Raw genomic sequence first — 15490 nt, forward strand, 5'->3', positions numbered from 1 at the left:
TGAGGTCAGTATGTCACGTTTGTGAGTAAAATTACAGATTTACAATTGTAGTATTTCCTGTAATCTTGTTTGGTTTTTTTTTTTTTTAATGGAATAAGGTAAATTAACGATAATACAGTGGAATTGAAGCCAAGAAGATAATAGTTTAAGACTTGACAAAAAGCCAGTGTTCCACTGACCACCTCTGCACTCTTATGTGATCATTTAACATCTCTGTATCAGATACGAAGTTGATCATATGAAAAAAATGAAGCCTTCAATGCAATTTTTACTGCCGTCATTCTGGCAAGCATATCTAGTAGAGATAAAAGATAGTGTAACACCTTTAAGCTCCATTTTCTTCTTCACTTCTAGGACTTCTTATCTCTCTTTCCTGAACTCCACGTTCACACTTTTTGAAGCCTATTTCTTTTCTCCTTGTTGTCTTTGAACATGCTCTCTAGTTGTTCTTGTTTTTGCATGTCTACCTTGTTCACCAACAGTTCGATACCACTAAGTAGAATAATTCCTGAAAAAAAGATCTTAATTTACATTTTTTTTGATGTAGAAATAACTTCTAATAAACGTGCATAGGATGGTTTCCTATTGTTACTAGCAACTTTATCTTCCCCTTGTGGTGTAAATTGGAAATAAGTATGTTAGCCTGTGATCATCAACCTATTTGCTGGTTTCAGCAGCAAATTGATCTACAGGCTGCAATTAAGAACATCTACTCTGAAGCACAAAAGGATAGTGTTATATGTTTAATGTTGGTTTCTCTGTGCATCTCTAATAAAATGTGTGAATTGACTGCAATAATACTGTGTAGTTAACCATCTCTTCTATTGTATTTCACATTTTAAACCTAGGGCTATATACAAGCCTGTCTCCTTGGGCTAATGAATTCTGACTATAGAGAGACTGGATAATACTTAAAGAATTAAACAAGCTTTTTCCCTGTTTTTCAATTGAAAAGAACAAATGCGGTTTTCTTCAGAAATATTAATTGTAATACATTAAATGACTTCAGATGCAAACTTTTTATAGTGACTGATAGAAGTTTTAACTTATGGTAGATTGTGTCCTCTTGATGAACTTCCTATATTTTGGTCCCGTGAGTAGCATAAAGGTTTAACCCAGAGAATTCTAGTGCAGATTTTACATCTCTAGGAGCATCTACATTATTGTACGCCTGCTTGAAGGTGACGTAAGTGCATTTACTTGTTTATAGATTGTGTGAGAAGGCATACAGGATATTATAGGAGCTGTAGCATGTGGCATAGTGGAGAGCAATTTCCCTGTGATTAATCTGTTGTTGCTGCTAATGACCTAATCTGTACAGCATTAGAAGGCATGAGAGCAGGACTTCTTCTAGTTCTTAGTGTGGTTAGATGGCCCTAAATTAGAGACCCATAATTCAGCTTTTTATTACTTTAGGCAGCAATGCAGGTTGTTTCAAGTAGGTTTTATTTAATATTTAATCAATGACTATAAAACTGTTCAAGAACAGTGGAATATACTATTTCTGTTACTAGAATGTGGTGTGAACATGTGTCCTTGTAGACTGGTGATTATCTTATTAGAGAAAGAATATGAAATGGAGGTCTTGGAATCAGCTTTTCTGGATTTGATGAGAGAACAGTATGGACTGCTGATAGAGATAGCTGTGCTAAGAGAAGACATTATAAAGACTAGTTTGGAATATGGGAACTAGACTAATGCATCATTGCTTTTCACACTTTCCCTTCATTGTCAGTGCTCTTTTGATCTTGCCATACAGGCTAAGGGTGGGTGGAGGGTGAGCAGAGGATTACTTGTGATTTCAGATGAGTTCCAACTGCTTTGCACTTCAGGCTCAACAAACAGCAGCCAGATCAGGAGCAGAATAAAGCTGTATCTCATTTTCCCTTTATATAGAAATGTATGTCCCATAATCATTAAATAGAAATTAATTTACCTTTGATTATTTTATTTGATTATTTTGTTTTATGTTTTTGATAGTGCCTTCAGATTATGGTGTAAGTAATTTGTGATGGGAAAAGTATGTTTTTCCTTAGAGTTCTCCTAAAATTCTAGTGTGGAGTCTGAATGATGTCTGACATCAAAATGATTTATTTTAAAATTAAGTGATGTGAGAACACAAATGAAGCACTCAACCTCGGTAGTCTGGCTTCTGAGAGGTTAACTGCAGCAATGTGTGTTACAAATTTGATAGTTTATCTTTTTGTGGAAGTCAAGATAGAAGTTAGTCAGCATTGTGAAACAAAACTCAGAAAACACTGTAATCCTTCAAAAGAAGAAAACAATTTATTTTCCTTGGAAACATTTTGTATGGGCACACCTGTCCCACGAAGCACACTGACGGTGCAGTCTTCAAGCGCATGTATAGAAGAAACATTAAAACCTGAAAATCTCTGCAACACCACAAAGCAAACACACAATAAAGATCACGAAGCTTTCTGTTTAAAACAAATGTTGTTTAGTGGAAGTTGGCAGATGAGCTGCATTCAGTCATAAAGCTTTAGTTTGCTTTATTTTTATCTAAGAAGTGAAATGTGTGTGTAGCACAGCAAAGACGACTGCGTTTCTCTGATGTTTGTGATACTTGGTGTTTTGCTTTCAGCCTAATGATCTCAGTGGAGTTTCTTTCTCTCTGAAGGTTGTACTCTGAGAAAGGCTTGGGTTTAATTCCCAAACAGGGATATTGTTACATGTGTACAGTGGTTCACATCAAAGCAGTGACAATGCATCCGATCGCTTTGGGCTTTGGTCAAGTGGATTTAGTGCTATTTTTTAAAGTTCTGAATAGTATGTTGCTTTGTCCATCAGACTGTGGAAGACCTTCTGGGCACACTCAAATGCATTATGCAGTGTTTTGTCTACCAGAGCTGACACTTTTTGTTCCTTGAAATGGCTTTAAATCTGACTATAGTTTTTTTAAAAAAATAAATCAATTATGTTGGAGAGTAGTTTATTCTACTTTTTTTTTTTTTTGTATTTTTACTAGTCATAATGTCTGTATGTGTACTTGGGAAAGTAACAGCCTCCCTCACCACAATAATAGAGATATTAAAAATTATGCTGCTGCAGGAATTCTACTGAAGGTACAGCATTATCTGGGAAAAGTTAGGGTTCAGGGAAAGCTGCAATTTGAAAATGTGTTGAGAAAAGTAAACCAGAGTGAGAACTTGTTATAAGGGTGTTGGAAAATCTAGAGAAAATGTATACTGTGGAAGAGAAGTGGGAAGTTTGAGGTAGATTCAAGCAACACAGACAGCTGTAAAGCCAGTTCGTATAATTAATATGCTTCATCTCTTGTGTGCTGCTCAAGAGCAGCAAGATAAAATGATCTCATTATGCAGATGCATCTGAGTATGAATTAAAAAGTAGAAAGATACAAGGTTGTGTAATTTCTTAAAATGTTAAAAGAGCCTATACATTTTATTGAATTATTGACAGAAGCTGACATTAGCTGAGCAGGATGCATAGAGTGTTTTGATCATGACATGAGTATTGATTTTCATGCTTTCACCTCCTTTTCTATGGAATAGAACAAATCCTCTCTGGTCATACAGTGCAGAAACTGGGGATTAAGGAAGGATATGTTGAAAGGGATATTCATTCTGATCACAAATCTGTACTTAAACTGCAATGAGTTTGCATCATATAGCCAACAGATGTGTAAGCATGTGATTTGGAAGAAAAAAATCAACAACAAACCCTAGCACCTAAGCCTTTTGCACTCCCAAGGTGGCTCTAAAATGTCTTAGGCACCCCACAGACCTTGTGGTGTTCTTATCTGCAATGTGGGGTGGTTGAAAGGAAATCAATAGTAGTGGTGTGCTTGTGGAGCTTGTATTGCTTTTTTGTGACTGTAAGGCTTGGAGAACAGAACAGATCCTGAAATAGCATTACCTTTTTTTGCCTTAATCATTACTTTGTTCTGTGTCCAGTTGAAAACTGGCTGCAGAACATTTATAAGTCCTTTCTTAATAGTTGTATAAATGGAATAGTCTTGCAGCATGGTTATGTAGAAGCAGCTTGAGAAATAAGGGACAAGTATGATGTAGTCTGTTGGCAGAAAAGAAGATAGTGCTAACAATTTAAAATTCAGCATTGTGGAATGCAGTTGTCCCCAGGTGACCCTTAGTACCTGTTTATTTAATTGAAGTTGGCAACAAAAGGCTCCCTGGAGGCTTCTGGGCACTTCATGAGTTTGAACCACTAGTAAATAGTAGACCAGCATATGGATACTCTGCTACTTCAGTAGTAATTAAGATTATGCTATATAATTGAGGGGGAAAAAAATCCACCAAGATACAAGGAAAGAAAAGGGTGTGTGTGGGGGTGAAAAATCCTATCTGTAAAGAATCTTCAAGTAGTTTAAAGTTGGAAGATTTACTGCTCCCCCGTGGTGGTTTAGTGGTGGATCTGTAGTTTTAGCTGAGAAATTTCTTGCTATGTGGATTATTTTCCTATAGAAATATGTAACAGTTTTTTACAGTCTTGTTTAAAGAAAGTAAGTCAGTAGTACATAAAACTTAAAATCCTAAATACTTAACTGCCTAATTAAAAGTTGCTTAAGTATTTTGTGCAGCACTGAGGGTCGAATGGTGATTCTTTATATGTAGCTGTATCATATTTGTAATTGCTTGCTAGGAATGAAGGCAGTCCTGTATTTTAGTTGGCAAGTGCAAACCATTGCACCTGAGTGTTGTTTGCTGAGCAAACTGTGGCTGTATTTGGCATTGACTGACCAGCATTAGTGTAACAAAGAAAATGAAATAACCCCTGTCTTAGAAATATTGTGATTCTCTATCAGAACTTGGAACAAAGTGCCAAGGTTAACTCTGTTGAGTGTTAAGTGCAAGTCAAGGATTACTAAGTTTTGGAAAACTTCTATGGGGAGAAAAAACCCTAGCATGCCTTTCTTTCCTTCCCCCCCCCCCCCCCCCCCTTTTCTTTTTTTCCCCTACTTGTGGCTTTATAGTTTTGGGAAAAAATAGCTAGTAAGGATTTAAACTTAAGAATTAAAGCAAGGTTCCAGACTGGCAATTGGGGTCCTCCAAACCAGAGGGTGATTTGCAACTGGATTTTAAGTTCAGTTGTGTCTCATGCTTATGTTTTAAATAATTATTCTTTGCAAGACAATAGAGTTTCAGATCCAGGATTGGATTTTCAGTTTTTATAGATTTGTGTATTATGTATTGAGGATATACATATGTGTGGTGTGCTTTGTGCCTGTGCGTCCTCCCATGTTGTTGAATTATGAGGGTAAAATTACAGTCTCTTTTAAGAAAAGACTTATCTTAGGCTGTTAATTTTATTTTCCTGTACTTAAAACTTCTAATTCTTATATAATAAGTTATATATATATGACCATAGTTTCTCATCTGTTTCTGTGCTTGTTGATGTTCTGCAGGCCATGGATTTAGTGCCATCTGGTGGGATAGGCTCATAACTGCAGATATTTTAGTGACTACTGGATTCATATAGGCTACTCTTATTAAATCTAAGAGTAAATATAAAGTTAACAAAGTTTATTGTGAGGCCAAAATCTTCCAACTTATGAAAGTATGTTTTTTGGAACTGTATAGGGCTTTTTAGTCTAAAATGTTGTATCTTTAAGGATTTCTCTTTCCTGCTGATCTACACTTCTTCTGTAACTCAGGATAAAATATCTTTCCAGCTGGTTATCTTGCTTTGTGATGCATCATTTTTCTCTGTTGGATCTAACTGAACACTGTTTTGATTTGAGCTGCTAAAATTTCTATTTTTTTCCCAATTGTAGCAGCACACATAGTTCTAACACTCCTTTTCAAATTGTTTCAATAGGAAATGATTATGTACTATGGTTAATCAACCCACAGTAGTATTCCTAGCAAAGAAAAAAAAAAGGAAGCTGAAGAAGGATCTATTATGTATTTTGCCTGATTAATGTATAGCCGGGAGAGGTTGAAATTTGAACCTGATTTATCACTTTTTTATTTCTGGCTTACTAAAATCCGTGCTTGAAATTGTAATGTAAATAACTTCTATGATTTCTTTCTCTAGTGGTTGCATTAAAAGGATTTAGTTAGAATGTTTCAAAATCACAAAATCACAGCATGATAGGCATTGGATTGGACCTCTGGAGATCATTTAGTCCAGTGCCCCTGCCAGAGCAAGTTCGTCTAGAGCAGGTTGCACAGGATGGCAGCCAGGTGGGTTTTGAATGACTCCAGAGTTGGAGATTCCACCACCTCTCTGGGCAGCTTGCTCCAGTGCTCCAGCACCCTCATAGTAAGGAAGTTCCTTCTCATGTTTAGGTGAATGTTACGTTATGTTCAAGTCTTGTCCTGTCACTGGGCACTACTGAAAGAAGACTTGCGCCATCGTCCTGACACCCACCCTTTAAGTTTTTACAAGCACTGATGAGATCCCCCCTCAGTCTTCTCTGGGCTGAAAACACCAACTCTCTCAGCCTTTTTTCATAAGACAGGTGTTCTAGACCTCTAATCGTCTTTGTACCTTCTCAAACAGTTCCCTATCCTTCTTGAACTGGGAGCCCAGAACTGGGCACAGAATTCCAGATGAGGCCTCACCAGGGCAGAGTAGAGGAAGAGGAGAACCTCCTTCAACCTGCTTGCCACATTCTTATTGAGGCATCCCAGGATGCCCTTGGCCTTCTTGGCTGTGAGGGCACATTTCTGGCTCATGGTCATCCTGTCATACACCAGGACTCCCAGGTCTTTTTCCACAGAGCTCCTTTCCAGCAGGTTAGACCCTGATCTGTGGTGATACATGGGGTTATTCCTCCCTAGGTGCAGTGCCCTTGTTAAATCTCATAAAATTACTCTCTGCCCAACTCTCCAGCCTGTTCAGGTCATGCTGAATGGCAGCACAACCTCCTAGCATGTCAGCTCTCCCTCCCAGTTTTGTGTCATCAGCAAACTTGCTGAGGATATACTCTGTTCCATCATCCAGGTTGTTGATGAACAGGTTGATCAGGACTGGACCCAATAGGTGGAGAGGATTTGAAGCTCCTACAAAATATAAAGATGCCCCACTTCTACAACTTTCTGTGATGCTCTGCGTTTGTCTCTTATTTCCTGTACAGAAGCTTCAAGCACCCATTTCACATGGAAATTAAGCATATATGTTTGCAATGCAATACTGACATTTTATCTAGATTTCTGTCTTGCCTATTCTGTGTCTTCAATGCAGTGTAAAAGAACTCCTGGCATCTCTTTTCTGAGGACTTGACAAGCTATATCAAGCTGTCGCATTTCCTCATATTGTTTCTTAGTTATGACATGCAAAATGCTATGCTATTTCTCTGTGTGGCCCAAGAAACATCACAGGCTGTATATTATGGAAGTAATTGGTTTAGTATTTCTAATCTAGTTCTCATCATTCAGTTGTCTGTTGGTACTTACTGACAATGGCAACCATCTTTATTTCAGTCTGTTATGACCTTATTATTGGAAACACTCTTTGGACATCTGTACAGTTTCCCTTTATGTGCTGTTTTCTTTGATAGCTTCAGCAGTACCTGTACTGTGTCCATAGAAATTCCTGTCCTTGGATTTTATTTTAACTAACATTTTTATTTTATCCTACCATTAAAGTAGGATGTTTCTTTGGAGGCAAACTGTGGAATAAGAAAAGGGAGCCTAGTTCACATGATTTTATCTGGGAAAAGGATTACTTTTATTTTTTCAAGGCAATAGTGAGTTTCAGCCAGAAGCTGCTAAACATTATAGCAAACGATCAAGCAGATAAAGAGAGGGACTGAGGATCAAATACCACAGGTTTTTCAGTGTTTAAAATGTAACCTTGTTTACTCTCAATACTTTTGTAAGTAAACTTTTTGACACAATGCCTGGAAAAAAAAAAGGTCTGTTAATGTAGCTGGACCTCAATTTTCAAGAAATAAGGAAGTAATTGGCTTTTTTTAGCATCCAAGATTTTTGCTGTACTGTTATTTTGACTGAGCTGGATAAGATATTCTGCTGTCCAGAAAGAGAGAGGAAGTTACTTGGCAAATATTCTTTGGTTTTTAAAGGCTTTTAAATAGCTATTAGTCAGAAACAATTAATTCTTAACTTCCTGTTGTTCGTTAACAGTAATGTGCACAACAGTTCATACTGAACTGATGTTACTGCATATAATCTTCTGGATATACCTGGAAGGAGACAAATAAAATTTCACAGATTTTCAACAGGTGCATTTCAGTTGCACGTGACCACAGAAGCAAGAATAGAGCTCAACTTGCTATGACAAATGCAAATCTTAATTCCCAGGCAATCTTGAATTACAAATACATATTCCCAGTATATACACTTTTGGCTCTCATTTCTGGGCCCACTGTGATCATTGATTAACCTAATTTCTTCTCAAGCTCCAATATGGCACTCAAGAATATCGATCCTATGGTATTCTACTCTTGTTTGAAACCCTCAAATAATTATGGAGTCTCTAAAGCTTTTCTGAGAAAGAATACTGCATTCCAGTAGTTCAGTAGTCTGTGCTGTAATCTGACAAGGTAGTGCTCAATCTGCAGCACTGAGGACAGAGGATATGATTTCACTGTGAGGGGAACTCTGCATTTTTTTCCTTTAAAATACAAACAATCCTAAACTAACCTCAAAATAGTAACCAGAAGGAAGGTGAGTTTGAAAGACCTGAAATGAGATCACACACCACAGGAAATGCTGGCCATGCTGGAGAAATGTTGTGGAAGAAAGGAGGAAAGGATTGGAGGGAGCAGTATTTCAGACATGCAGTTAGTTTCTTCTGCTCCCAAATACTCCAAGTTAATAAATGTATGTCAGTGTTTTAGAGGTGGTTATGTGGTACTGTAAATATCTACTATGAGGAAGTCTTATTTGACAGAATGACATACTGTATCTGTGATAGGACTTAGGGCAAATGACAAAGCAAAGAAAATAAATGAAAAATTACATCTTTCAGCCCACAGCAAGACATCTTTACAATCTTAGTGGGTTTCCACCAAAATATTTGTGAGATGACCCAGAGAAGCTGACTGAATACTAATGAAGTCTGATAGTTCAGATTAAATATAATGTATATTTATATACATTATATAATATATATGTAATAATGTATATGTATATATAATGCATATTTATATACATTTTATATACATATATATGTATATAAATGCAGATTTAAGTGTACATGACAAGATTCCTTATTTAAATTGCAAAGCATGGTATTAAGGGCACCCTTAGGGGAGTGATAAAGCAGCTTGATGGGTATCCACCAAAGTCCTTTTTGGTGCCCAAGACAATGGTAGTTTTGTGCTGTAGTAGCTATAGTAGTTATTAAGTATCAGACTCCTGTGTGGGTCATAGTTTGCTGTCTTTACTGCTTGTCACAGCTTATTTGCTGAGTTTGAAACCATGTTAATATGAACAATGCCTGTGTGCTTTGCCTAGGCATTGATGACTTTGCTGTGCTGGGGAAACTATCTTGTGGGGAGGATGAGGGAACTTGGGAACATGCTAAATAATGGCTCTGTGCTTGACCCAGGCATTGTTGGCCTTGCTGTGCTGGAGGGGATATCTTCTGGAGAGCTTGAGGGAATACATCTCCCTCTTCCTACCTGGGAATGATGTGGATGGTTTTATTACACAGGTTCCTGAGGTCACTGTTCACTAATTAGCATATTATACTGATGTTAGTATATTATGGGGTCTGTGGAATCTGATGTCATCCTGATGTAAGAGATGACAACTTTTTGGGTGAAGCAATACTGAAATGTTCTCTGAGGTGACTGGTTTCTAGGTGTCAGGATATGTGGAAGGATTTGGGCAGGTTCTTGTGGCAGTTATCACCTGAGATTGCCTCCCTTAATCCTGGTGAGGGAATTTACAGTCTGGCATCTCAAGGGTCAGACTATGAATGCTCTAGCCAGGAACAGAAAGAGAGAGTCTCTGCCTTCAATCAGGAGGAGGAAATGGATGACTGGCTCTACTGGACTGTGTGAATTAAACAGCCTGACACAGCAGACTCATAGAAAGCTTTGGTAGACACTAGTGCACAGTGTATGCTGGTGTCATCAGGGTATAGGGATGGAGAACCCATCTGGATCTCTAGAGTGACAGAGAGATGCCAAGAATTGCCTGTATTGGAGACTGAGGTGAGCTTAACAGGGGAAAAAGTGGGAAAAGCACTCCACTGTGGCCAGCCTGGAGGCCCCTTGTATCCTTGGCACAGGCTACCTCAGAAGAGGGTACCTCAAGCACCCAAAAGGGTGCAGATGGGCTTTTGGTGTAGTTACTATGAACACAGAGAAGATCAGGTGTCTACCCTGCCTGCCCTCTAGGTGTATGGGGGATTGCTGTGAGTTGAAGGACAGCATGTGCCAGTTGCTACCAGGATGATACACTGGCAGCAATACTGCACAAACTGAGATTCCCTGGCTCCCATCCATGACCTGATTCATCAATTTGAGAGCCAAGTAGTGATCAGCAAGACTCACGTGTTAGTAATCCTGCATGGCCAGTGCAAAAGTCTGATGGAGGGTGGAAGTTATCCCTAGACTGTTGTGGCCTGAATGGAGTGATGTCTTTTAGTGCTGCTGTATATTTAGGAAGGAAACTATCGAAGACCATACTCATAATCCTTCAGGAACTCTGGTGCCCAAATTTGAGTGATTCCCGACTGAGGAATTAGCTTGTTAGATTATCATTACATTACAGAAAACTACCAGCAAGTTGTATCTAAATGGATGTACATTTCAAAATCTATCACTTAATGATAGCATTACCACTATGTGCCACCAAATCCTTCAGACTGGCCTTTCGCAGTCAAGACAGCCCTAGCTGCAATTTCTGTTTTTCTTGACCTTACATGAGGTTTGTCACTTCCTTCCATGTTGCTGCTAGCAGGCATTTTTTTACATGACAGTAGACTGAATTATTCAGCGTGTTCTTTGCTTTTGGTGCCAGGGTGATGGTGTGAAGAGCTGTGTATTTCTGTAGGTGAACTAACAATTTTATCAGTGAGTCTCCTTGTGATTTCCTTTTCTTCACTCTTGACTGTATATCTAAGGCTTTGGAATGCTCTGAATGTACTTATGTATTCTGGCCCAAGGAATACTGCGGCAGGAGAGTTCTGTGCAGGCAGTTCCTTTGGGAATAGCCAGTTGCCACATATTAGAGGAACTTCTTCCTTTCATATTTTTTTTTCCAGTTTATGAGGGTAAATTTTGAAAATCTAAACTGTGCTTAATTTGGAGAAAGATTAATGGAACCTCCTTTGCAGTTTCATGGATTACCTCTTGAGTCAGGTTGTAGAGAAAGAATAAAAATTTCCAAGATGACTATTTATTACCAAGAAGTTATCATGGAAATATTCCTGGTCAACTGGTCTGTTTTTGTGAAAAGTAAGATAGATCTTGCTTTTTAAAAAAAGCCCACAAAGTTCTATGTCTGAGTACTGACAGCAGTGTGACAGATATTCACAGCCCTCCTACATTCCTCCCCCACTGCAATTAATTATACAATTTCTTTCCACCCTCACAACATTTGTTCATTCCTTTTCTCAGCTAGTTGCAGATACAAAAATATGTTGCTAGCACAACTCTAAATCTGGTCCATCATGCTCAAAGAGAGTTCTAAGCAGAGTAGCAGTAGTCTGTCACAGTTGAGGCTGCTGGTTTTAACATAATTCCTGAGAAGCAGTCACAACTATTGTTGTGCATAGTGACAAACATGGTTATGGCTAGAACCTACGAACTGCATACACAGGTTGTTGTGGGACAGAAAAGGAAGTTACCTGGTTTGTCTTAGCCACAATTGCTGTTAGAGTTCTGATTTCTAAGTGTTTCTGTGTTAATCAAACAGTTTTGACTTTTACAATGTGAAGTTGGAAGGGTTGTGTGTTAGCAACATGTGTGTTAAGTTTGCTTTAACTTTGTCTTCCAACATTTAAAATATTTTAGAAATTAGTTTCCCTTTGCTTAGCTCAAATCTTACAGACATATAGGCATTTGGTGTACACAGACTGCTCATTTTTGGGAAAACATTTATTTATAAATAGTTTTTAGCATTGAATAATAAATATTGTTTAATTTAACATTAGGAGGAGATATGTTAAATCATTATTCAGATCACAGAAAGCAATTCTTTTAACTGTTTCTAGACTATTGGTAGTTGCTGAATATTGCTGTTGCTTAGTAGAGGAATAATTTTGGAATGCAAAGGATTTCATTTACTGTGCTTATACAAAGTAAATTTCTATATGGATGTTATTTCAGCCAGTCATTCTTTTGAAGAATGTATAAATTCAAGCTTCATTCTTCAAATATATGCCCTTGGACTGAACTTAAGTAGAAACCAACTTGAAAATTAATTAAAAGGGAAAAATCTTTGTATAACCTTGAATTAAATGCTGTTTGACCAAAAGGAAGCATTTCACTTAGAAAAATTCTTTTTAAAAAGCACAATTAAAAATAGCATTAAAACATTTAAAAGACTAAATTTATAATTTGGAAACTGAAGAATAAAATATTTATTCTTTGAGCTTTTGAGAGGTGCCGTTTGCCAAACTTGATGCAAATTTACAATACTTTAAATAGATACAAATTATTTTTCCATAATTGCTCATCTGAAAATGTTCAGTAGTCTTTTACCAAGACTTCCTTCTGTAATTGGAATCAGAGAATATTTTGGGTTGGAAGGGACCTTTAGAGCTCACCCAGTCCATCCCACTGCAACGAGCATGAACATCTTCAACTAGATCAGGTTGTGCTCAGAGCCCTGTCTAACTTGACCTTATGTATGTGATGCAAAGCTAAGGTAAGAGAAGGCAGTAAATCTGTATTCTCTAACCTAGGATGTGATTTAGTTTGGAATCTTCTCACAACTGCTGTATTGGCCAGTTAAGATTATCCACAGAGGTTACGGCCCTATGACTTAACACAGTGAAAAATCATTTAGAAAGAAATGGGTTTGATTCTGTTTACCTTGCAGCATCTGTCCCTCTTTGTCATTGCCTTCCCATGTCCTTGTTAGTTCACTTGTTCATGATCATCACTGAACATAATTTCTGTAGTATTTAAAAATCTGATTTGGATTTATACTCTACATTTCTGTGCTAAGATTGTCCAGCTTGGGGTCATAAACAGTGTATTAGTGGATTTAAAGTGGGAAATCTGCTACATCTAGAGGAGTTTTAAAGTTATTGGAAGCTTTTAGGTTTATATAAATAAGTAAAAAGATGATGAGATTAAGGAAAGGTAAGAGTTGCCATTAAATTAAAGCAGAGCTATAAATAAGTAGCCTGCATTTGCATGGTTTTGACTGAATGTGTGCTTAATGATATGCAAATATTAAAAGACTTGAGATCTAGACATTTATTAAACCAGTGCTAGTTAGTAATAGAACAGATTTAAAGTGTCTAACTGTACAGAATTCTACCACTGGGAATACTTTTCTCGATTTGAAGTAATTGATGACAGACATGATCTCCAAAGGTTGTTTTCTGAAGGTTTTTCACTTTCCATTTTGTTTAAATTATTGTTACAAACTGACAGCTTTTGATGCAATGTGCTAAACATGAAGGTGATATCAAATGAAACGATGTTTTGTTGTTTGTTTGGGCTTTGATTTTTGTTTGTTTGCTTTGTGTGTTTGTTTTTTGAATGTGTAGTTGCAGAACGTCCATTATGCAAAAAAGTCTGGTGCCATGCATTTAAGTCCCCTAATTCCTGCAATTAAATGTCTTGTGGTACAAGACTGTGTGACTATTTGAGAATTCATATTTGTATAAATTCAATAGGCTTTGTATAGAGGGGGAAAATAATAAGAAAACCAAATAATCAGATAAAAGTATAATATCAACTAAGCATCATAAGCCATAGCAATTTAGGATAATTATATCTGTTCCAGCCTTAACATGGGCAAAATCCTTTTTGATTTTGATTTGTGTTGAATAGAGAGCACAAGACTTAGCTCTTGAATGGGTAAGACCCCTGTACTCAGATGTAATACAAATGTTTTAGGATAAGTTACTGTGTTTTGAAAAAGCTTAAAGAAGGAAATAACAGTAAGATAAATAAGGAATGGTTATTTCTAACACATTTTTCTTCATCACATCTATTGAGTCAAGTCTGTCTATAGTTTAGGTTTATATATTTGAGTACTGTGAAGCTGTCCGTGCCTTTCTGTATAACTCAATAAAATTATTTTTTTTCTGTTGAAGGTACTTTTTTTTGAATTCAGTTATTTCTGTTGAATCTCCTTTGCTTGCATCTGACCTTTGTTTATGTTGATTTTGCTTCATTTTTTTCATTTACCATGCTGTTCAGTTTTTGGATGCCAGGAGAACAAAGGTTTGTCCACTATTTGCAGTCAATTTATTTTTCAAACTTCAGTATTGGTTATTGTGGTTTTTTTTTTTTTTGTTTGCTTGTTAGAGATACAGTAATCCTGTTTACTAAACATGTTCATAGCTTTAGTTGCCAAAATAAAACCCCAAAACCCACCAGCCCCAACTCGGCCCTCGCCAAAGCCCCCTTCAATTATAGCGAGTGCTTTGATTGACTTCATAAACAAAAATACTGGTGAGCACCATGAAGGGTATCTTTAGTCTATGAAGTAATTTAGAAAACATGGAATACTGAGTCTTTCACTTTGTAGGTACATATTGACTGTACTAATGGATGTGTCACTGCCTAGTGTTTCAGTTTGTTGGTTTGCCTTTCCTTACAATTTATTTTATCTGTAGTTGACACTATTTTGTGTGTATGTGTGTTTGTCTCTTTTTTTTTTCTTTTTTAGAACCACTTGAAAGATACCATTACAAGTACTGCCACATGCATTTGCTGTTTTCTAGGGTCATTTGATATACTTTCATCACTGATTCTAATGAATTTTTGTAACAGCGTGCAACAAAAGTTTAATCAAAGATTAACCTTGCATTCAGATCCGAAACTGACTGTTTTTCTTTCTTCCCCCCACCCCCTTTATTTCAGCATCTGCAAATGACAATCCAGGCACTACAAGATGAGCTTAGAACCCAGAGAGACCTTAACCATCTTCTTCAGCAAGAAAGTGGAAACCGAGGAGCTGAGCATTTTACCATTGAGCTCACAGAGGAGAATTTTCGAAGACTTCAAGCAGAACATGATAGACAAGCTAAAGAGCTCTTCCTGTTGAGGAAAACACTAGAAGAAATGGAGCTCAGGATTGAAACACAAAAGCAAACGCTAAATGCCAGGGATGAATCAATAAAAAAGCTTCTGGAAATGTTGCAAAGTAAAGGTTTGCCATCCAAAGGAATGGAAGATGACAATGAGAGAACTCGAAGGATGGCAGAGGCTGAATCTCAGGTTAATCATTTAGAAGTGATTTTAGATCAGAAGGAGAAGGAAAACATGCATCTTAGAGAGGTAATGAAAAACTCATTTATTTAAAAGATATTGTTAAAGTACTTGCTGCAATTTTAGAAATGTCGAAACCAGATGCCGTTTTTTTCTGCTCTCATTTTTTTCATTCAA

At 37.1% G+C, this 15490-nt stretch overlaps 1 protein-coding gene across 1 annotated transcript in view; it reads left to right on the forward strand.

Moving 5' to 3' along the window:
- ERC2 (ELKS/RAB6-interacting/CAST family member 2) overlaps positions 1–15490 on the forward strand; it is a 306850-nt gene that overhangs the window by 31998 nt on the left and 259362 nt on the right. Inside the window, exons 2-3 of the mRNA XM_054387620.1 lie at positions 14300–14323; positions 14966–15382. Of these exons, the coding sequence (XP_054243595.1) occupies positions 14300–14323; positions 14966–15382 (441 nt within the window). The remainder of the gene's footprint in view (positions 1–14299; positions 14324–14965; positions 15383–15490) is intronic.

This window comes from Indicator indicator, chromosome 15 (genome assembly GCF_027791375.1).
Source record: "Indicator indicator isolate 239-I01 chromosome 15, UM_Iind_1.1, whole genome shotgun sequence".
Taxonomy (NCBI): Eukaryota; Metazoa; Chordata; class Aves; order Piciformes; family Indicatoridae; genus Indicator; species Indicator indicator.